We start from the raw sequence: 25317 nt of genomic DNA, 5'->3' as shown, positions 1-25317 counted from the left end.
ACATTTAAAAAAAAATCTTTGATAGCTTTGGCCGACTTTAAACCTCTCTTTTAAAGTTTCGAGCCAAATCTAGAAAATTTCATTATTCCGTAGTGGCCATTGTTCCATATCGGCTGCCACTCACTAGTGGCCGTTTGAGTTTAAATTTTATTACTCTCTTGTTTTAAATTTCTCTTTTTGTTTCCAGTTGCATTTGAGTTCAAATTTCATTATTCTCTAGTTTTCAATTTTCTCTTTACATTTCAAATATATTGTTTTTCCTAAAAGAAAACTAGATTTTTTTAAATCCACAAATTAATCTCTTGAGAGAGACCATGAAAGGCATGGGCGTTAATGATAGAAATGTAGAAAAAAATTGGGGTTGAGCGCTCAATTGAAGAGAGCCATCGAGTAGTCAAGATGACCTTGAGAAGAGTAAGAGTCAAGGTTAAGGCTTGAAATTTAGAATGAGGTGTTGATGAAGGCTAAGATGGAGGAGAGCTACATGGATTTGGAGCAAGTGATGGATGGAGTTGGATTTATCTAAGAGGAGAACTAGCTTGTCCAGATATGGTGGGAAGTTAGTGATAACGATGGTGAATGAGAGAATGCTACGCTATATGGATGGTGTTGGTGATGGTGGAGAAGTGAAAACCAGGGCTGAAGACATGCTTGAATGAAACAATACCCAAAACGTTTAGGTGAACTATTGGAAAAAGGAAACAAAAAAAGAAAAGAAAAGAAATGATGCGTCTTTTAAGGTATGCTTGTTTGAGTGAAAATGTGGAAGGGTGAAAGGAGGATGGAAAAGTAGAAAGAAAATAAATTATGAGTGTACTTGATAAAAGAAGATATTGGAAATCATCCATATTTATGAAAAGTCAAAGATATGAGTATCAAATAAAGTCAAAGATGTGTATCAAATATTGGAAAGTCAAAGATATGGGTATCGAGATATTGGCATAAGAAATCTGAGATATTTGCAATATTTGGTCCTTAATTGTAAAGTGATTTTGCAAGTTGATCCCTGAACCTCAACTATAAATAGGCATAACCATCTCTCATTCTGTATCTCATATTTGCCATTCTCTACTTAAGGCATTGTTCTCTCTCTCTCTCTCTCTCTCTCTTTGTAAATTCTCACTTGTATTTTGGAGTGAAATATATTTGGTAGTGCCCGAGGACGTAGGCAAAATTTGCTGAACCTCGTTAAATTCTAGTGTTCTTTATTGTATTATTCTGCATGAATTGTGAGTGTGATTGTAGTGAATTATTGTGTTATTAAATTACGATTGAGGAATATTCTGGCTAGGAAATACTTGGTACTTAAGCGATCCTTGTAATCTACCTCTCTTTCCTGGGAATTGAACTTAGTGTGATTTTTTAGTACAATAATTTTACTCTTTTACACGCTTCCACACAACAATTGGTATCAGAGCTAGATTCGTACTTGGGGAATACAATCGTTCACGACCTTTGTTCACGTCACGATGAGTTGGGATTGAGGAGAAAAATGAAAAAGGTATCGTCATCAGCAAAGACTACTGTGACCAATGCAAAATTTGAAGTAGAGAAATTTGATGGTACCAATAATTTTGGTATGTGGCGATGTGAGATCCTGGATGTCTTATGTCAGCAAGAACTGGATATAGCCCTTGAAGAAAAACCTGACAAGATGGATGACAAGGAGTGGGCTAAGATCAATAGACAAGCATGTGGAACAATTCCACTATGTTTGGCCAAAGAGCAGAAGTACTTTGTCATGAGGGAGACATCAGCGAAGAAGTTGTGGGATACACTAGAAGAAAAGTTTCTAACAAAAAGTCTTGAAAATAGGCTTTATATGAAAAAAAACTTTATCAATTCACGTATGCACCCGGTATGTCGATGAATGACCATGTGAACTCATTCAATAAAATTTTAGCAGACTTGCTAAATTTGGATGAGAAATTTGAAGATGAAGACAATGCATTATTGTTGTTGAATTCTCTTCCTGATGAATATGATCATATTACCACCACATTGCTTCATGGGAAGGATACGATCACATTTGATGCAGTCTGTAGTGTGTTGTATAGATCTGAGACTCGAAAGAAAGATAAAAAAGATCACAGAGATACAACTATGGAAGTCTTAACAGTAAGAGGTCGTTCGCACAGCAACAAATCTGGTAGAAGGAGTAAGTCCAAATGGAGACCTACCAAAGATGAATGTGCTTTTTGTCATGAAAAAGGGCATTGGAAAAAGAATTGTCCTAAGTTACAAAAAGGCAATGCTATTTCTGATGCATGTGTAGCGGAGCATGATGAGAAGTCAGACTTTAGCTTGGTTGGCATGGCAATGGCATGTCATACAGATGGGTGGATTTTGGATTCGGGATGTACTTATCATATGTGTCCTAATAAGGACTGGTTTTCTAGTCTTAAAGAACTAGAAGGCGGAGTTGTTTTTATGGGCAATGACAGCGCTTGTAAGACAATAGGAGTAGGTACAATCCAATTGAAGAATCACGACGGCTCAATTCAAGTCTTGACAGATGTTCGCTACATACCTAGCTTGAAGAAAAATCTCATCTCATTAGGGGTCCTAGAATCTAAAGGGATCACAATCACTTTGAGAGATGGATTACTAAAGGTAGTAGCAGGGGTATTAACGGTGATGAAAGCCACAAGAAAGAATAATCAGTACTATTTAAATGGAAGTACAATTATTGGATCAACATCAACAACTTCTGCGAAAGATGCAGATTTAGAGGCTACCAGGTTATGGCATATGCGATTGGGACATGCTGGTGAAAAAGCTTTGCAGAGTTTGGCGAAGCAAGGCTTGTTGAAAGGTGCAAATTCTTACAAATTGGAATTCTGTGAACATTGTGTTCTGGGCAAGCAGACGAGGATAAAATTTGGTTCAGCAATTCACAATACAAAAGAAATTCTGGACTACGTTCACAGTGATGTGTGGGGACCTACTAAAGTGGCTTCTTTGGGAGGTATGCACTATTTTGTTACTTTTGTTGATGATTATTCAAGAAAAGTATGGGTGTATCTAATGAAAAGGAAAAATGAAGTTTTGGATGCATTTCTGAAATGGAAGAAGATGGTGGAGACCCAGACTGGTCGAAAGGTCAAATGACTTCGATCAGACAATGTCACTGAGTACAAGAATGATCCATTTCTACAAGTATGTCAAGATGAGGGCATTGTGCGACACTTCGCTGTTCGAGATACACCACAACAGAATGGGGTGGCAGAACGTATGAATCGGACTATACCGGAGAAAGTTCGATGTATGTTGTCCAATGCTGGCTTGGGCAAGGAATTTTGGGCTGAGGCAGTTACATATGCGTGCCATCTAATTAACCGGTTGCCATCAGCTGCAATAAATGGAAAAACTTCTATAGAGAGGTGGGCTGGTAAACCTGCTACTGATTATGATTCTTTACATATTTTTGGTTCCACTGCATATTATCATGTAAAAGAATCTAAGTTAGACCCAAGAGCAAAGAAAGCATTATTCATGGGGATAACCGGTGGAGTAAAAGGATACCGTCTCTGGTGTCCTGATACAAGAAAGATTGTTTTCAGTAGAGATGTGACTTTTGATGAATCAACCATGACGAAGAACAATGATTCACAAAAGGATAACAAAACCAGTGGCACTTTGCAGCAAGTGGAGCTTGAAAAGGTTAATAATGATCCAGCTAATATTGAAGGAACAAATAATGAAGAAGTTTCGACCCAAGAACTTCTACAGCAACATGATTCAATTGCATATAGAAGGCCAAGAAGAGAGATTCGTATGCTTGCTCGCTTTGATGATATGGTGGCCTATGCACTTCCAATTGCAGATGACGATGTTCCTTCTACTTACACAGAAGCAAGAAGTAACCCTGATGGTGTAAAGTGGAAGCAAGCTATGAATGAAGAAATGCAATCTCTTCATAAAAATAGGACTTGGGAGTTGGTGACACTACCCAAAGGAAAGAAGGCAATTGGATGCAAATGGGTATATGCAAAGAAGGAAGGATTTCCTGGTAAAAATGAAGTTTGATACAAGGCTAGATTGGTAGCAAAGGGTTACGCTCAGAAAGAAGGAATAGACTACAATGAAGTGTTTTCTCCAGTTGTGAAGCATTCGTCTATTCGGATTTTGCTAGCCTTGATTGCGCAATATGATCTTGAACTAATTCAGCTTGATGTGAAGACCGCATTTTTACACGGTGATTTGGAAGTGGAAATCTATATGACTCAGCCAGATGGATTCAAGGTTGCTGATAAAGAAAATTGGGTTTGCAAACTGAAAAAGTCGCTTTATGGATTGAAACAATCTCTGAGGCAGTGGTACAAGCGATTTGATCAGTTCATGAAAGGGCAAAAGTACACAAGAAGTAAATTTGATCATTGCGTGTATTTTCAGAAGTTACAAGAAGGATTTTTCGTATACTTGCTCTTATATGTTGATGATATGTTGATAGCATCTAAGAGTAAAGTTGAAATTGAGAGATTGAAGACTCAACTCAACCTTGAGTTTGAGATGAAAGATCTAGGTGAAGCTAAGAAGATTCTTGGCATGGAAATATGTAGGGATAGAGCTCATGGCAGAGTTAGTTTGTCTCAGAAGCAATATTTGAAGAAGGTACTACAGAAGTTTGGCATGAACGAGCAGATAAAAGCTGTAAGTACCCCGTTGGCTTCTCATTTCAAGCTTTCTGCACAACTATCTCCTTCGACGAATATGGAACAAGAATACATGTTACAAGTTCCGTATTCTAATGCAGTAGGCAGCTTGATGTATGCAATGGTGTGTACAAGACCCGACATTTCACAAGCAGTTAGTATAGTGAGCAGGTATATGCATAATCCTGGAAAAGGACATTGGCAAGCAGTGAAATAGATTCTATGGTATATTCAGAATACCATGGATATTGGATTATTGTTCAAGCAGGATACTACACTTGGTAAAGGTGTTATTGGGTGCGTTGATTCTGATTATGCCGGTGATTTGGACAAACGAAGATCAACCACTGGTTATGTGTTTACACTTGCTGGAGGACCAATAAGTTGGAAGTCTACACTGTAGTCTACAGTTGCGTTGTCAACCACATAAGCTAAATACATGGCTGTAACAGAGGCTGTAAAGGAAGCTATTTGGTTACAAGGTATGGTTAAAACCTTGGGATTGGTTTAGGAGCATATTAATGTGTATTGTGATAGTCAAAGTGCTATTCATTTAGCAAAGAATCAAGTCTATCATGCACGTACAAAGCATATCGACGTACGTTTCCATTTTGTGCGGGAAATTATTGATGAGGGGAAAATTCACCTTTAGAAGATAAGACTGCAGATAATCCCGCAGATATGATGACCAAGGTGGTAACAACAATCAAGTTCCAACATTGTTTGAACTTGATCAATATTCTGCATGTTTAACAGTTGAAGAAGGCACTATCAAGTGTTGTTGACAAAAGCAGAGAGAATTGTGTGAAGATAAGATTATTCGAATCAAATCTTCAAGGTGGAGATTATTGGAAATCATCTATATTTATGGAAAGTCAAAGATATGGGTATCAAATAAAGTCAAAGATATGGGTATCAAATATTGGAAAGTCAAAGATATGGGTATCGAGATATTGGCATAAGAAATCTGAGATATTTACAATATTTGGTCCCTAATTGTAAAGTGACTTTGCAAGTTTATCCCTGAACCTCAACTATAAATAGGCATAACCATCTCTTATTCTGTATCTCATATTTGCCATTCTCTACTTAAGGCATTGTTCTCTCTCTCTCTCTCTCTCTGTAAATTCTCACTTGTATTTTGGAGTGAAATATATTTGGTAGTGCCCGAGGACGTAGGCAAAATTTGCTGAACCTCGTTAAATTCTTGTGTTCTTTATTGTATTATTCTGCATGAATTGTGAGTGTGATTGTAGTGATTTATTGTGTTATTAAATTACGATTGAGGAATATTCTGGCTAGGAAAGACTTGGTACTTAAGCGATCCTTGTGATCCACCTCTCTTTCCTGGGAATTGAACTTAGTGTGATTTTTTAGTACAATAATTTTACTCTTTTACACGCTTCCACACAACAGAAGAAAATTGAGAAAAAAAGATGAGAGATATCATTTTCCATCATAATGCATAAAAATTAATCATTCTAAAACGAAATGATAAGATGAGAAAAAATGAGAAAGGAGTGCATATTAGTTCAAAATTATGCAAATTTCAAAAGTTTTATTTTATTTTCTCTCATTCTTCAATTCTACCGAGAAATGGATAAAAGAAAATTATTTTTTCTTTCAATTTTTTTATCTTTCTTACCAAGCACACCTATAAAAGAAAAATTATATATATATATATATTATTTTCTACCCTTCAATTTTTCATCTTTTCAATCTTCTTTCCACCGGGAAAAACAAATAATTAAAATGGGAAATTAAAGAAAATATTTTTTCTAGATTAACTTGTAGATTTAGATTTTTTATTATTATTTACAAGTGTTGGGTGCAGTAATAAAACACATTACACTTCGAAGTATAGAACACGTGTTCAAAGCTTGGAGACAACATATTTGGGAGGGACAGCCACAAACTCGAACATAGATTGTAAAATGGACATGACAAATACCAATATATATTATAATTTTTTATATATTTAATTTATTTCTTATATGTATTAAAGTTTATATATAATTTTTTATAATTTTTAAATTTTTATATCTCTAACTTTTTATAATTTAAGGTATATATATTTGATAAAAGAACGCCACCAATTTGTTAACATCTATAAAAATATATCTGGCATACTTTAGGCATTGAAAAATGAGTGTAGTATCAAATTGAGCTAAAAAAACTTTAAATACCAAAGTGGAAAATGGGTATATCCTTAGCCAAATTGTGAATTGAGCCACCAAATTATTAGGATAATTTACATTTATAAGTCCTTTTATATAAACAAAGAGTTTGGAGAAATTTTAAATCAATCAATATAGATTTTATTGCTTATTGTATTATTGATTTTATCGTTTTAAATATTTTTTATAAGATTTATCATATTTATAAAAATTTAATTTTACTAAAATATTTGAAGAATTTACTTGATAATAAATATTTATTATACTTCTAATTATAAATAAGAATTTTGATTTCATAAAAGGACTTCTGATAGTAATAAATAAAGAGTTAAAATTTACACTGAATTACTTAATGTTTTAAGTTCTTATGTTTCAATTAACCGAAAAAGTAAAAAGAAAAAAAAGTTGGACATAATGATTAACTTAGCCCTAATGTCAAGGGGCTAGAGTTTTCTCTTGCGATCTGTGTTGCCTTAGGCGATCCGTTCGTCCAAACTCGCCTAAGTCAGCCTTCACTCAAGTGAGGATTCTTAAAGAACTCCTCCAAGGCACCAAATTGAAGAGCGGAAGTAATTTATGCCAAAAGAAGCTAACCAAAGAACAATAGAAAGAGTGCTCGCAAAGTGTTTGAGTAAATGCTCTCAATTCTCTTATTCACAAAGAATAATGAAACAATGAATGGAGTGAGTACAACTGAGGGGAGGCTCTCTATTTATAGTTGAGCTCCCCCAAAACCGACGGTCAAGATACATTTACATCGACGGACGAGATTAGCCATATCCCTTTATTTTAGGGATTTACAAGATATGCCATATCAAATCTAATCTAATCTTTACAAGATATGATTCCCTCTATCTTCTAAGATTAGTTACCATATCAGCCTAAGTTGCCATGTCTTCATTATCAGGCCAACCAGGTTTCAATCTGACAGGCTTCTCTAATAGATCTTTGAATCGGACCAGTTCTCGTGGGCCAAATGATCCCCATCTGAGCAATAGACCTCCATTGGATGCATTTGGTGCGATGGTCACGGGCTTTGAACTGTGGCCCGTGACACTAGCGTTTACTTATTGTGACGTTAATTCTAATTTTTTAAAAAATTATTTTGACCCTCAACTTTTAAAATTTTGTCAAATTATTTTTTTAAAAGAAAAAATTGTCCAAATTATCCAACTAAAAAAGCAATTTAACTAAAATTTGAAGGTTAAGGGTTGAACTGATTAAAAAAAAGAATTAGGGCCAAATTAACAAAAAGTGATTAATGTTAAAGGATAAATATATCGTTATGGTAAAAATTATATTAATTTAGTTTTACATAGAAAATTCTAATTTTTCATATAAGAAACTAAATATTTCATATATAAAATTTTATAAGTTTTATTTTTACTACTATAATATTTATTTCATATAAAATTTTATAAGTTTTATTTTAATTTTTATATAAGTAACTTAAATATGATAATCAGAATTTGAAATGTTGAATAAATTAATGTATTTTAATTATGTTCAAAGTAAAAAAAAGCAAAATCACATGTACAAATGATTCAACATGAAATTCCAAAATTAGTTCCTGTTTAAAAATAAATCGCACAGAAATAGTTTTTATATTAAAATGTTTTAATGGAACTAATAAGTGATCTAATTTGTGTATAGACATGATTAAAAATCTGAAAATTGATGTGGAGTTGAGTGACTTGAATGTAAATTACCCAAATTATCGGAACATAGAATGCATCTTTTATAGACTAAAATATGAAACTGACAAGATTTACTATGATAACGTTGTCAGAGAAGTAACAATGAAAAGAAAAATGTATTGGACTGAACAAAAAGAGAGATGATCTGATGTATTGGACTGATTACTATAACCTATGAGATATGCTAAGATCAGACAGATTCTACAGCAAAACATGGCTGCAATTTCAGCAACTGAACAAAATCCATCCATAAACAGAAACTTGAGTTGAAGAGCCAACGCCTCCATTAATGCAGGCTCCAAAATCCCCCAGAGACAAACCTGAATGAACATCATAAAGTAGACTGAAATCACATAAACATATCCACAAGCATTCCATTGATGCTGCAAAATATAAGCAGATAAAATATTCTCGAGTTGAAACATACTCACTTCTTTCAGATAGAGGATAAGGCATGGCGGGGTGGCTCGATCCATATGTTCTCAAAGGGAGGTTGCTCTCCCCAGTCATACTGCTGTTTACGGGGATAGTATCTACAGTCATCAAACGAATACGATATGCAACGCTTTCCAAAGAAACGAAATTTGGAGAAGTACACACTGTTCCTCATTATTCCAGGCAGATTAGCTCCTGAAAGAGATGACAAGAAACTTGCAAATATTGTCACACCGCGAAGGCTTTCCATTTCTTTCCATGCCAATTCTGATCGATACAGTTTATATATCATGGGGTTCTTGTTTTGAGACGTATAGACGACTAAGAGATCTCCGTTGTGCTCTGTCATAAATTTTCCTTTCCACCAATTTTTGACGAAAAAATTCTCAGGGCATCTTGGTGGAGGCACAGCAAGAACCTTCCAATATCGTCTCCCTGGATCATAAACTCCTAACCAACCAGTGAGACTAAGACAATAAAAGAGTCCACTGCAGAAAACGGGTTTGTCCCAAATGCTACTAACAAACGGCAAGCGATTCCGGTGGTTAACAATGGTCCATTCCGATGCCCCGGGATGACATGTGCTGATAGCAACAACAGTAGGGTGGACGTGCTTTATTGAGAAAACCACACAGTTGGTCGATGTTGGGGTACAAGAGAAAGCCATTATTTCATATGCCAACTCATAGCTAGGAAGATTTATTGTCTCCCGAGTGAAGGGATTAAAGAAGAATACGAGGTGATTCCTGCGTCTATATAACAACAACCAACCCTGTTTAGTGTAACAAACCCTGCATCCACGCAACTCTGGTAGCTCAAGAGAGTGGATTTTGCGCTCTGATGGATCATAGAACTCGTACAAGCAACCAGATTTCGGTATGTACATGAGCCACGGTGATTGGTTCATAACCCGAACTGAGATTGCAACCTTGTGCCACCTCTTGCAGACAACAGATGCTCGAACGTTATCCTCAAAAGTTAGATTGGACAAAATCAATTCCAAAAGTTCTAGAGGAAGATCAGACCATGTTTGTAACTCCAACCTCCCCTTACCATCTTCACTTGCAGTTCTTTCATCCCCATTCACCATTTCTGCTAGCCTATACAGCCAAAAGGATTATTGATATTAGAATGGGTTTATCTATCAGCTATAAAATATTAAAAAGAAGTGTAGGATGTAAACAACGAAATTAAACCCTAAAAATGCTCCACTAAGTCAGATAGCTTAATCATGCTTTATAAAAGATTCAAAATCCAATGCTTGCTGCATTTCTTCAACCCAAAAGGCGGAATCGCTCCAAAATAACACATTAACAAGGAATCAAGACTGAATCGCTCCAATCCCCTAAACATGCAATGATTTGTAACCATGGTTAAAGACCCAAAAAAAGGAAATTAAAATTCTCAACTATCTATCCCTGCAATTTCTCAAAACCCAGAATGACTCCCAAGCATAGGCATAAACAAAAGAAAAATATCAGCCTTGCCAACAAATTTGCATAATTCTACTTCCTTATTAAGTAAAGAATCAAATTTTGTTCTCATATTCAGAACTCAAGAAGCTATAATTCCCAAAACGCAACTGTGATTTGCATGAAAACCTAATCACCGAAGTTTCAATTTTTTTATTAAAAATAGGTAAAGCTACCAACTTGGTCGCTCAAAGAACCCAAAAGAATAAAAATTTAAAAACAAAACCTTACAATTTAAGCTTTCTTTTCTTTGTTGCAGCCATATTAAGCAGAAAACTAAAGGTTTTGCAGTGTGTTTTGAGGTGCAAATAGAAAAAGCAGTAAAAAGGTGTAGGGAAAAGGCAGTGATGGACGCCACGTAATGTAGTGATGTTAAGTTGAGTTTTGTGTTTAGATGAAGCGGCGAGTTTTGATTTATTAGTGAAGGCTTGGTCTTACGGTTACCATTTTGGTTTTCAAAATAGGAAATTCATTTATTGCAAATCCATTACAAAAGTAAGAATGGATACGATCCCATGTCAAGATAAATTCCAAACAAAAGACATTACCATAAATCGTCCATGTTTTATTATATTATTATTATTATTGTTATTGTTGGAACATAAATTTCATTTTGATCACCGTAAACAGTAGAGGATGAGACACCAACTTAACTAGCCATAACCCAACCAACTCACCGAGTAAGCAAAAAGAAAGAACATTCATTTTTAAAGAAACATCCCATCCTAATGATAAGGAGACAACCAAAACAAAGCCAGTAATACCCATATTCCTTTAATAATTAACTGCATAGATAGAACTAAGCCTAACAGTAAAAGAATCAACCATCATATTCAATTTCTCCAATATTTTAAATGCAAATTAAAAGGCTAGTAGACTTTTGAAAACAAAATAACAACTCTAACATAGCAAAAACATGGAATAAGATCTTGACAATTAGCGCCACTGAAGATTCAAGTTCGACATGGGAACTTGGCTCATAAAAAGGAGGTTCCCCCCCAACCAAAAAAACAAAAAAAAGAAGACTTAAGGTTTGAAAAGTGGTGAGATTCGAAAAAACTCGAAAGTTTCAAAAAATAAGAAAGCAAAGAGAATTTTGAGATAAGTCTTCAGATCTAATCGAAAAAATGCTCTTAAACAATCTAAAAAACGAGAAAAGAAAAAACTCTAATCTTGAGAGAAACCCAAAGAAACGAGAGGGGAAGATAAAAAGAAATGTTCATAAGAGTTCTACTTATCCGAGGAGAGAGAATAGAGAACAACCCTAGTCGCGAGGTATACTAATATTTTTAATTTGTTACTTCCGTTAATTGATTTAGACGATTTTTTATAATAAAAGCGAGTAAGTTGGTTTTTGTACCATTAATTTTTATAATACTAGCAGCAGGGTATAACTTGTCCTGTTTTAAAATGACGTAAAAAATGAACAACTCAATTCTTATTATGTTTTAAAATGTTAAATTCTAATTTTTTTGTGTCATTTTAATGCCATTTAAAATTTTACCTTTTTACTTTAATGGTTTCTTAACGTAAAATATCAATTAAACGAAACAACGAAATAGAGACAAACAAGTAGGAGGATAAACCTAAAACCCAAGTAGCAGGCTTACCATACACACCCATTCCTACCATCCGTCATATTCCCACTATCAAGCTGAGTAGAATTAGAATTCAAAACAAAAGGAACAAAATTCCAAACAACACAATTTGCATACAATAAAGCTACCCTAGTGTCACAAATCTCCCATTCCTTGACCCGAATAGCATGATTCCGTGTGGCAAGATGACTACTCATAACCATGATCAACCTTTCTTAGGTCCTTTTTAGTGGACTATCTTAGTTCCCATTGATGTTTTGTCCCCAAGGCATCTCACTTGTTTCGGCCTTACGAAGTCACTTGCATCCAACCATTTAGAACAAGGGAGGGAACCCACTCTTGTAGCACGTTTAGCACTCATGCTCGCAAGAGGTCTCAAGCATCATCTCCATTAATGACGTTGAGCTTCGACCATCACGGTCTAAGTCACAAAGTATCTTTGCTGAAGGTTTGGGGAACCCAACACCAAGTCCATACTCGTTTGATGCGTCTTATGTGCTATAACCCAATGGCACTACTCGATCGTTGGCTGCTCACCAACTAAGGGCCACTTTTAGCCCATCACATTACTCATTAGGGCCACTTCAAGGGCTATGCTCGTTCGCCCCATTTATTCAACGCAAGACTCATCCTAGAAAATCGTCCTAGCTCTAAAGCATTAAGCTTAACAACTATCTCTACGTTCCTACAAGACTAGTAGCCGGTCCACCTACTAGTTATCTTGATGGTATGTTGCATCTCGACGCCCCTCATACAAAGAACTGTCTCATGATCCCAATGGTAGCCTAAAGGAATTCAGGTGGAAGATCTCATGTTCTTGAATCATAAGATCAACAGAGAAAAAATGTCCTTGAATCATAAGAGGGCATCTATGATAAACTTTATTCACTACCACACTATCACGAATAAAATAATGACAATCATACCCAAACCAATAGTCTCAACAGGGATTGCTAACTTACTGCCAACTCACTCAAAATATACAAATGCATCGATCCTGAATCAACTAAGGAAATTAATGGAGTAGACTGCAAAGTGAAAGTACCTACGATGACGCCAGTCGGATCCTGATCCTCCAGCTCCCTAACAACATAAAATCGAGCTGGACTTCTGATTCAACCTGTGTGGCAACAGTATCAGCAACAATCTGTTGCCCAACTCGTCTCCCATTACCTCTACCGCGACCACGACTTCTAATAGGCACAGAAACAGGTACCGAACTCTGAGTTTGTGAAACCTTAACCCTATGCGGATAATCCCTCAGAAAATATTCCTTCGAACCACATTTAAAACATCTGCTTGTTAACTTACGACACTTTCCAGAATGCCTACGCTCACAATGTGCATAAAGCGGCTAACTAGAACTACCCGCTGAACCACTAGTACTAACCACAATGCTACTTTACTGCCTGGACCAACTCGGTCGAGACCCACGTCTCGCACCTCTACCAGAAACATGACTATCATACCCTCTTTTAGACGGTCGTATCGATGCACCATTAAAAGCTCTCTTGACAGAATCAGTAACCATAGAATGAGGCAGCTCAGCTAAAGTCTCCTCAACTGTTTTAACTCTCTCAACTAACTCATCGAACATCTCTACATTCTGAACTACCAAATAAATCCGAATCTCACGATTTAGCCCAAAACGAAACCTCTTACAATGGTCCATCCCAGAAAGAATCAACTCAAGTGCATACTAACTAAGTCGCACAAACTCAACCACATATAGATCACCCTGAACCAAATCTAAAAACTCCTGCTTACGAGCCTCCATATACTACTTGCCCATAAACTTCCTTTTACAAACCTCAAAAAAGTAGTTCCAAGTCAATCTATCAGTAACAGTACCTCTCTTAACTGTAATCCACCAACGATGAGCCTCACTGTCAACTAAGGACACAACACAACCCAACTTTTCCTCGTTAGAACAGGATATTTGCTCGAGGATCCTTTCAACTCCTTCCAACTAGTACTCAACTACGGTTGGATCAGTACCTTTCACTCCAGAAAACTCTTTACCACCTAATGCTCGAAGACGTTCTAGCCACAACCCTCAATTAATCGGTGCATGAGTAGCACCAACAATAACCTGAAGTGCTCCTATCATAGCTTCCATCAGAGGGCCTACACCCTCATCAGGTATGTTCACTCTATGCGGCAACACAGGAGGTGAAGAGGATGTACCATCCTCTTGAGCACTAGTTCTCACATTAACATGTCTAGGAGGCATATTCTAATAATCTAGCACATAACAAATAAATAAACAATGTGAGTGGCGGGGAATGATCCAAGTCACGTTTCTGCAATTAAAATTTAGGATTAAAGGTAATGTTTTCCCATTCCTACCCCACATGCATCACAAACAAAAGATATCTCATGCAATACAAGCAACCGAAATAACTTAGTCACTTGGGTTTCGTAACCCCACAACATATAACAATCACTTAGTCCGAGTGTTATTGAACCTAAAACTCTGATACCAACAAATGTAACACCCTATAGGTCTCCGGGCCCGAATACTGGATGTCACACCACTATCTTATGTACATTAAGCAAAAGCTCATTCGAAAAAATTATCCATCATTCCATTATTTGTGAAGGTTTTAAACCACTCAACTTGATAGTTATCATTGTTTCATGCAAATCTCACAATAATTAGTCTTATAAACAATTTAAAACATGCTTAGGGTCCATTTAGTAAAATTTTTAAAACATGTCTGTAGGTATCGATATTGGCACTAGGGTATTGATAGTTTCAATAGGTGGTACCAATACCACTTGGAAAATAAATACCAAACCTTCATTCTATTTCTTGACTAAATCCCAAAGTCTTGATAATTATCGGTACCTGTCATGAAATATCGATACTTTAACCCCCGAGTATTGATACTTGAGCAAAGGTATCGATACAAATCTCTATTTTGACTTCCTGCACATTTTGAAACACAGAGGTATCGATTTTAGAACCCGATTATCGATACCTCTGCCCCTGAACATGAAAATACAGTACACAAATGCAACTAACTCACTCCAAAACAATTTCTAAGTATCATGCATAAATTACTTCGATAAATAATCATTCAACGACTAAATTTAATAGTTCAAGTCGTCAAAACATGTCCAAACAAGATACATCAAGCCATCATTAAAGTTTATCAACATAAGCAAACATGTAAACACATAAACTTCCAAAACTAAAACACAACAGAGTCGGTAAATAATCCAAACATATCATGGCACTAAACAATTATACCACATTGCCTTATTTCCCAATACGAAAATAACTGGAAGAACACCTACGGTAATAAATGAGTCTTCTTTAGATTACTCCCTACGACAACCACACCGCCCACACCGAACTGTTACTAATCTGCAAATGTCGAAAAGAGTAGGTGAGCTTAACAAGCTTAGTGAATGAGTGAAATAACAACAACGCAAACATTCCGTCATGCATCCACAATAACCACATACATATACAATACTAGACTCTTATGTTTAGTAACACGTAACACTTTAACACGCATTTTCTAATAGTTCATTTGCATAACATTTATAAGGATAGTTTGCATAGAAACCACATATTTATTAAGGCATTTATTACACAACAGACACACACACACACATATATAATACAAGATAATGTGACACTTGAGTTATGAAACTTATGATGAACTCTATCATCACACATCGGATAAACGGATCTCCATCACACCATATAGACTCGTAGAGTCAAACATGTTCTAGAAGTGAAGCGTATAGCTAACACTCTCCTTATTTCCCCTCACATGTCCCGTTGAATGAAGCTTAGCTCACATTCCCTTATCCCTCCAAATATGTCCCAAGGCCTCAATTCCCAAAATCACTATACATATAGGTGAGTACCCACAATCCTATGACATACCAACTATATCCAATGGTTTCAGAAATCACAAGGCCAAAATATTTAATTTAACACATATTACTTACTGATTATCCGAGCACTATCATTGCATGTTAGCATCTTTTGTAAAGCACTATCACTTTCATATAACATATATATATCATGTATACATTTGCACTTCTCATAACAATTATCATATCCACATATTGCATATTTGAGCTTCTCATCACTATATTACTCAAAAATAGACCCCATCTCAGAGGAGGTTCTAAATAGAAAAGAACCAAACACACTACTTCATATTTCCTTTAGACGATTTCGTTTTGATTGGAGTGTCAGACTCCTATTTGGCTTCTGCCTTACTTTAATGGGGGATTAATTGTTGATCGATTGTTACCTGGTTGGCTTATGACCGTTCAACCAATTCTGGTGGATTCTAAATGGTTTATCATCCTTACATATTTTTATTTCCCTTGCACATATCACATTTTGTTCCCTTTTTCCTCTCACTTCTTATCATGAATATACTTTTTAGTTTCATCCTAGATCGTAAACATGCCATAGCTCTGGCGAATAAACTGGCATTCTACTCATAAGTTCTTGTAGAGAAGAGCTATACTGCACTAGCGGTCTTAACCTTGTTTTATCCTTTCTATTTTTACCCTACACTTTGGTTAAAATGTTAATTAGGTTACTCCCTTGTAAACCGCACTAATTACGATCCCTTGCCTTTAAGGCGCATCAAATCTATTTGCATTAGAATGTTTTAGCTTACAGTTTCTAGTAGACTATCAATCATCCGAGTTTACAATACTCCTTATATGAAGGTTCCTTATGGAACTAACCCTATATCAGATACTCCCACATTAGGTTTTCCTAAAAAAAGAATAGTTTTGACAGACATATCTGTCACTTGGATTAACCTTCATATTACTTTTTCCTGCCAATGGGCTCTAACTGACCCCTTATTATCAAATAGACTACCCGGGGTACTATGATTGAACTTCTAACATACAGAGTTCCGCTCAACACTATCTGGCGGTACTTAATGACAAATCCTTATCTATGATCCTCGAATAAATCTTTTTTCATTTGCATATACTCCAGGCAGTCGGGGCATGTCCTTTCTATGTCTGAATCTAGTTGGGTTACCACCCACATTCCCTACGACTTCTTTGATTACTGTTTTAGTGGATTGTTTCCTTTTCTATTTCTTCAGCCTTATTCGATAAATTCCTCAACAATCCGCTGGCTAATTATCTTTTTTCCAACGCTTTACATTTTTCTTCTAACCTTTTTTTCCTAGATTGCGTGATTTCCCACGATCTCTATCTTAGAGATCCACTCTATGTTTACTGTCTCGACAGACTACCATACTCTACCATAATCGAGATGTGGTCTTTCACAACCTAACCCCATGTTTAATGTCCTAGTAGACTACTCCGTATTTAATGTCCCAACAAACTACCCCGTATTTAATGTCCCGACGGACTCCAAATATTGTCATAGCCGAGCTATGGTCTTACACAATATACCTTATGTTTCACATCCTGGTCGACTACCCCATATTTAATGTCCTAGCGGATTTCCATGTGATTAATGTCTCAACGAACTCCAAATACTGCCATAGTTGAACTATACTTTTACACCTTAAACCACTTTGAGGTATCGCCCCGAAGGACTTTACCGCTGTCGCTGTGTCACCTCATAGAGCCTACTGGCCACCATCACGGTGTTGCTCTATACAACCTAATAACTGTTGTCACGGTGTTGCTCTAGTGCGCCAGTTGGTAACATTCTGTTTCATATTTAACCTTGATGCTTGAACACCGTAGTGTCCCATTCACAAGGCTCGGAGCTTCGCATATCACAATTTGCACCTAACAACACCGTATAGCAAAATCTTAATAGAATTCGATTTGTCTATTCATCTACCCAATCCTCAATTTTATCATTTCTAACCTTGATGCTCGAATACCGTAGTGTCCCTATGCAAGGCTTGGATATTCACAAATCACAGTTTGCACCCAACAACATCGTATGACAGTATACAAAAACACCATTTCCTAAATCCTAACTTCATCTAACCCATCAATACCTTTCCCTCTGAAGTCCATAATTTATAAGCACATAGACACAGACATATGATCACATAAACATAACAACATGGAGAACGGAAACTTAGATATGAATTTCCACAACCATTCTATGCATTTCGACACAACTGCAAACACTCAATTACCTACTCAACCTTGCACATACGTAACATTCTCAAACAACAAAGATCACACATCATCATAGGACTTATCCTAGACTCAACACAGATTCATGCCAGTCATGCAACATCCCAAATATGGAGTATATAAACTAAACATATGTTTCCTTACCTCATATGCTTAACTTTTCCGTATGTCAGAGCTTCCATTCTCCTAGAAGCTAATCATTATAAACAAAAATCGTGAGTGAAATGAGTTTTCCAAAAACATACAGAACCCTTAAAAATGTTCTAAAATTTCTTAACTTTATTTTTTAAACCTCACGTACAACAAAAGACTTAAAACCTTACCAACTCACTAGATTCTCTACTTTTCTAACTCAAATCTCATGATCATCGTTCCATGCAGAACTTCCCATAACTATCTCTTCTTCAGATCAACCAAGGAAGAAGATGAAGAAGAGAAGAAGGTGAAATAGATTTCAGAAGAATTCTCCCTAGGAAGTCATTTTCCCAACAATTATCACCCTTCACGCTCAATTATCAACCCTATAAAAACCATCCGTTGGTAATCTTTTTGTCTCCCACTAAGGAAGCAACTAGTTTTAATCCAACCGAACCAGAATTGGATCTTAACCATGTCTAGTTCAGTCACTAAATTTTCCTAACTTTTCAGTAAAGGCCACTAGCTTATGACTCCTTTCAATTTAACCTCCATTTGTTCCTAACTTTTGGACTTAAAGGAAATCGAGTTTGACAATGTCTCTATCTTTTGTGAGTCATCCGCTATGATGCCCAAGACAAGGCATTTTCCCAATTAGACTTGATAGATGAGATATTAGTCTTTTAATTTGTTTGCTCATTTTCGATTAGGCTAACGACGTATTTAGGTTCGTCTACTAATAAAATTTATCTTTTCGTATTAAGATCTGACCAAGCAATACTGATTAGTATTAGTTAAACATTAGACAACCAATGAGCAACATTTGCTTTCATTTTGCATTTTGCTTTGCGTGTAAAAACCATTTGAGGATAATAATACAAAGTATATTAATTGTAATCAATGAATTTATTTTATTAACCAATCTATTCGAAAAAATTACAAGTTTACATTTTTCTATTCCATTGGGATAATAAAATAAATTCATTGATTACAATTAAAATAAACTAAATCAATGAATTGTAATCAAAGTCTCTTTGGCTTTTACATTTTGCTATTCCATTGGGTTACTTTATGTCACTCTTTTTGGATATTATTTGGAGACATTTATTGATTGTATTGTGAGGTATTTGGGAGAGTAATTTGTAACAATTTGATTCATTGTTGGGGCTGCAAATGTCTATTGCTGTAAGGGTAGTTTTTTGGCTTTAGCCAATAAGTGTTTTGGTTGGATTGTTGAATAAGAATCATTCTCTGAGCAATGCTCGATAGAGTAGGATTGGTGAATTTAAATTTTATTAAAAAATATTGTTTGTTGGTTTCTTTCCTTATTTGCTCCTTGGTTTGCTTTGTCATTAATTTAATTTGTCTAATTATGTTCCAACTGTAATTAGAATGAAATTGTTTTTCAAGTGCAAACTGAAGACTTTTTCATTTGTCAATTAGAAAACCAAAAGAGAAAGAAGCCAAAGAAGAGAGAACAAAAAAATAACAACAAAGTATTTTGGGATAATTATAGAGAGGTCCCTAGCTTTAGTAAAAAGTACAAATACAATGTCATGTGTCAGTCATTTAATGGGCTAATATGCCACATTAGCAATCCGTCAGTAGATTAACAAAACTTTTAACGATGGTGATTAATTTAGACAATTATATTAATTAAAATGACTAAATTAAAAAAATATTAAAGTAATCGAAATAAGACAAACCCTATTTTAAAGTGACTATGGGTGCAACTTACCTATTATTTTGCTTGTGAAATGGTTCAAGCCGAATTGGAGAATATACAAAATGGAATACGCAACAGCTTTCTTGGGTGTTTATCAATGGTTCAGGTTGTACAATTGAAGACACCATTAGGCCCACATAAAAAGGTGGCCCAATCATAGGCCCATACATTTTAAAAGGAAACTATTACGCATTAGCATTTTTCCTACAGTTTTGTGAAAGGTCTACAAGGGCGGCTTGTTCCCTTTCCGCACGCCACGAGGCACACCACATAGATAATAAAATATAAGACAAAAACCAACCCACCAACACTTCTTTTAAAAGTAATAAATAAATAAATTGCAAAATGAGTAATTAATCAAGCCGATAAAATATGGGTTCGTAATTGGTTCATTTAATTTCATTCAATTCTATGTTAAATTTATGGTTAAAATATGTTACAAGTCTCTGTATATTTTAAAATCTAAGAATTGAGACATTGTACTTATATTTCATAAAATTTAGTTTCTTTAATTTTTAGATTTTAAAATTTAAGTTTAACTGTTAATACTATTAAATTTTTTATTAAATCATTATTGTGATATTTTTCAAATAAAAAGATATTCATTTGGTAGTCATGTAATTAAAAAAGACTTTGTAATTAATTTGAATTTAACAAAAAGTTAAAAATATTAACAATTGTACTTGAATTTAGAAATCTAAAATACAGAGAGACTAAATTTCATAAAATAAAAGTATAAAAACTAATTCTTAATTTTTAAAAATTACAAAAACTTATGAGACATTTTAACCTAAATCTATTGAAAAACTTATTTATCCGATTCTTTTATATTTACTCAAGACTTTGGTTATTTCAATTTAGTAAGTCTTCTTCACTTTCCCACTCTTTTTGATGAAATGAATTTTGGCAGTGGGAATTGGGAAATCATTTCCAAATCCATCGCACTCCTCACTTTATATTCATAAATCATGGGAAATTTTTATATTCATAAATTATTCAATTTTTGAATATTAAATTTCAAAACATTCATTAAAATAATATATTGTTTAGTAACTTAGAGATTTTATTAAATATGATGTTATTCAATTTTGTTACTTTTAATCTTGTTTTTTTTCAAATTTTTCGTGTTTCTTCACATATAAGTAACTCTTTTCTATAATAGTCCCATTTTGTTTATCAAGATTTTACGATATAGAGATATAGCTATTATACACCTATAATAACACATTGTTATACAAAGATAATTGTTCTAAATCTACCATAGAATTCATATAATTATTTTCATTAAATAAATAAAGTGAGAATTATGTTGGAAAAAGAAAGAAAGTGAGAATAAAGTCAACAAAATTAAACGGTGTATAACGTGTCATGCATTATTACCTTTATGCATATTTTATTTTACACTTGTTTTCATGATTAATTATAAAGTTCATAAATCTAAAATGTTCAACTAATCAATATAAGTTATCAAATTAAATTGATTAATTTATTATGAGTTATTAAATTCAAGTTGTCACGTTAGGATTCCTAAGGTCTTAAGTAGCAAAAGAGTTTGACATGCTAAATTGAAAAGTTCTCTAATCTAGCGGGTTCTTTTTGCAAATAAGAACAAGTAGTAGGCCGGTTGAGGAAAAGTTGGATTTCAACCATAATCCAGTTGGTTATGAACTAGAAATTACTTAGTGGGAGACATGATAATTAAAAGGTTGTACACTTGGGTATTGAAATAGAGATTGGTGAAGGAAGTAAGGGAGTACCATATAAGGGAGATATGTTATCCTCTGGGATCGTCTTTTTCTTTCTTTGATCTTTCTTCACCATCTTCATTGGTTAGGGTTGCAAGGAAGAAATATGAAAGAGCAGTCTGCATGGAGGAAAGAAGCTAAGGATTGTGCACAAATAACTAATGATTTATCGAGCCGGTAAGTTTCCTAATCTTTCTGTATGCACGAATTTAAGGAAAAGGAAGAAAGGTAAAGATGTCAATTAACTGTCGAATTTGTTTTGTTCTGATTTGGAATTTTGAATAGTTGCTTAAATGGTTTATGCATGCAAGTAAAGTATGATTCTTTTGATGATTAGAGAATTTGAATTTGGTTGTTATGTTGTATTGACTATAGAGGCTGATGTAGCAAGGGAAAAAGGCTTAGAAGATGGATTTGGCGGCAACTCCCAAGTGAGTTCTCAGACTCAGATCTTAAATGGATGTATTTTATGTTATTCATATATTGAATATGATGAACTAGTATTTTACCAATGGTGAACCAACTCGTGGCGAAGTGTTGATGTCTTGTGTGTGCATGTGGTATTGAATGAAAATACCGATTGGATGAATCTGATCATGATTGAATAGATGAATGGTTTAGCGTGATGTATGTTGTTTAATGAGATGCAATTATATGAATAAATAAATATGATGATGATTCACAAATGGTATGATTGGCACACTATATGATGCATTTGTCACACCTAGATATCCTAAATACTTGAACTTAAGGAAGAGTCGGGGACCTAATCGAATAGGAGTAGAAATTCACGGGGCACTAATAAGGCGTTTAGAAACTTAAGTGGCTGGTTAGGGAAAAGTTGAATCTCGAAACTAGTTTGGTTAGATTAGAATCAGTTGGTTCCACAGTGGACGACACAATAAGTAGGACTGAGTGGTAGCGACGGTCTGCGGAGATCGTGCTAAGGGAGTATATAGGACGAAATAGAAACATAATTCTTCATAATTTTGTCTTCTTAAAAACCAAACATCTTCTTTAGGTAAACTTAAGAAGAAGAAGAAAAAGAAGAAGAGGTAGCTGTGGAAGGTTTTGCATGTCGTTACCATCGTGAGGAGCCAAGTTTGGCAGTAGAAGAATAAGGAATTGTAGCCAGGATGAAGTAGACTCTAGCAAAAATGACAAGCTGAACTACAAAGAATAAGGAATTGATGTGAGATTCTAATATCCAATATGACTAGTCTAATTCCTGTTGGGATAGAAAGACATGTATGCATGATAACATGAGCAATCGTCATTGTATGTTAATAAGAAGGATCATGGCATGATTTAAAGGTTTGTTGTACTCCAAGCTATTATGTTGCGAAAATATGTGCATGTTCTAAATGATAACTGTGGGAAAAGACCAAAACAAGTTAAATGAAGTTAGGATGGGAATAGGGAGTGACCCTATTATATACCACCTCGGGCAAAGCTCCAGGCCTTGCGGAGGAAACACTGCGGTGTTCGAGTATCAAGGTTAGGTGGTGTAAAAGAGGTAATGAGAAGTGGATTTGGGTAATATGAATCATGGAATGGTATTTATCGCGACGGCAATATCGACTGGTCCTTCGGAGTGATACCGTGATGACGGTATATGGCATAAAACCATTGATGAAAGATGCTATGGTAGTCTGATATGTCGTACGTAGTGTAAGACCATGGATGAAAGATGTCATGACAAAATGGTAGACGATAAAGGCATATAACGTAAGACCATGGATGAAAGATGTCATGGCGGCCCAGTATAAGGTATAAGGTATAATGTGTAAAACCATAGATGAAAGATGCTATGACAGACATGTTTAATGAGTAACACCATGGACGAAAGATACCGAGGCACCAATTGATATCACACCAAGATGGCAGATTAGTGTAAGACCATGGGAGAGAGGCTCTATGGCATCCACAGAGGTAGTTCGCCGGGATAGTAAACACGAGGTGGTCCACCAGGACCTAATGAACACGTGGTGAGAAAGCTGTAAGACCTTAACTCGGTTAAGGCAACAAAAAGAGTCTATCGGTGAGCAAGCATAGATAGTTTGCTAGGACGTTAAACATGGGGATTAAGCTAAGTTAGACCATGATAATATGATGTTACGACATACCAGAAAGTCCATTGAAATGATAAGGAAAAAAAGTATGCCAAGATATATGGCGTGGGACCCTAATGAGGGAGTTAATCACACATGAGATACGCTATAGACTAGGATCGAAAGAACAATGAACGACATCATAATTTACAAGAATGATTAGGCGATGAACGTCTGAAAGACATAGACCACTAGGTCGATAGGGACTCTCCAAAGCCACGATGGAGGGGGAGTATGGGTACATAAATAAGTTCTTCGAGGAAAACCTTAGGAAGAGGTTCAATATGAGAGTTTGAAATTATAAATAATGGAGAGTTGCATATTCATCAAATCTCTCAAGCTAGATGGCTTACGAGGTGGATTGAAGGGGGGTTTTATCCCATAGGAAGGTTCAAGCATGAGCCAACACGTGCAAATGACATAGTAAAGGTAACGCAGTAAGAATCCGCCAAGCAAGTGAAGGTATCTAATAGCTCACCATTATAGCATGAAGAATGCTAGGCGCTGACCACAACAGGAAGTTTGTGGTGCTCCCAATGAGTTACATGGAATTTTAAATTTTACATTTCATTTATTGTCCTCTAAACTAGAAAAAGAATTTGTATGATATTAATAATTGGAATCTTACTAATTTCTTCTGAACTTATGTTTGAAGCGTATGATTGCAGGGTCAATTGTTGTCTCGAAGATCATGATGGGAGACCAAGCCAACCATAGTCGAGCCATGCGAATGGTGGTAGTTGTTTCATGTATGTAGTGGGGCATCCTTGGAGGGCATACCTCAGGGATTTATTAAGTGTAATTGTAGTTAAGCCATAAGTCTTATTAAGCTGAGATAGTAGTCTGAGTCTCTTAAATTGAAAAGGGCGACATGGGCCTAGTACATGTATGAATCAATAATTGTTCTATAACACCCCAAACCTGATCAATTTAACCAGATCCAAATCTTGGGTGTTACCACACTTATGCAGACAAAACCTAAACTACTTATATAGATTTCAATCCACTACAACTTGCTTAATTACGAATTTCGAACTTGAAAACATAAGTAAATACAATGTGTAAATACTGACACAACACGAGGTAATTAAGTTACAATGATATCCAAATTTTAAACCCTAATTTATTATGGATACCCCAAGTGTGGATTTCCAAGGCGTATCTTAATCTTTGAACACACCGCCAAGATCGCTTTGTATGCATAATATCCCGATACGCCTTTTTCTCTAGCGAAATCCTGGCATCATTCATCTTGGCGCATGTTCATAATCAGTCTGAAACAAAAGTATAAACTCATATAAGCTTATAAGAACTTAGTGAGAAAAATGTCCCTTTTACCTGCACAATGCTTGCACATTGTAACTGAAGGATCGTTAGAACTTCCTTATTAATCTCGTCTTCCAACTTGTTTCTGGCAGATACTTTTCCCAGAATTTCATT

At 35.3% G+C, this 25317-nt stretch overlaps 1 protein-coding gene across 3 annotated transcripts; it reads right to left on the bottom strand.

Annotated features, from left to right (window-relative positions):
- Positions 1–8546: 8546 nt before the first annotated feature.
- LOC105766655 (F-box/kelch-repeat protein At1g57790) lies at positions 8547–10833 on the bottom strand. 3 transcript variants are annotated; one of them, XM_012586195.2, is made up of 3 exons: positions 10668–10833; positions 8961–10064; positions 8547–8849 (listed from the first exon to the last, which is right to left on the bottom strand). In XM_012586195.2, exons 1-2 carry the CDS (start codon positions 10697–10699, stop codon positions 8966–8968), a joined length of 1131 nt encoding a protein of 376 aa, XP_012441649.1. In that variant the 5' UTR covers positions 10700–10833; the 3' UTR covers positions 8547–8849; positions 8961–8965. The 3 variants fall into 3 exon arrangements, with proteins under 3 accessions (XP_012441649.1, XP_012441652.1, XP_012441653.1); XM_012586198.2 differs by having other exon boundaries at positions 10663–10795; XM_012586199.2 differs by lacking the exon at positions 10668–10833 and adding an exon at positions 10161–10642.
- Positions 10834–25317: the final 14484 nt, after the last annotated feature.

This window comes from Gossypium raimondii, chromosome 4, assembly GCF_025698545.1.
Source record: "Gossypium raimondii isolate GPD5lz chromosome 4, ASM2569854v1, whole genome shotgun sequence".
Lineage (NCBI taxonomy): Eukaryota > Viridiplantae > Streptophyta > Magnoliopsida > Malvales > Malvaceae > Gossypium > Gossypium raimondii.
Note: the sequence above shows the minus strand (reverse complement) of the source record. Positions and strands in the feature narration are given on the sequence as shown.

Excerpts from the sequence above, each read along its gene's own strand:
- LOC105766655 (XM_012586195.2), bottom strand. The coding sequence starts at position 10,699 with ATGGCTGCAACAAAGAAAAGAAAGCTTAAATT. Across the intron at positions 10,065-10,667 it reads AAGAAAAGAAAGCTTAAATT|GCTAGCAGAAATGGTGAATG; the intron begins GTAAGGTTTTGT and ends TTGGCTGTATAG.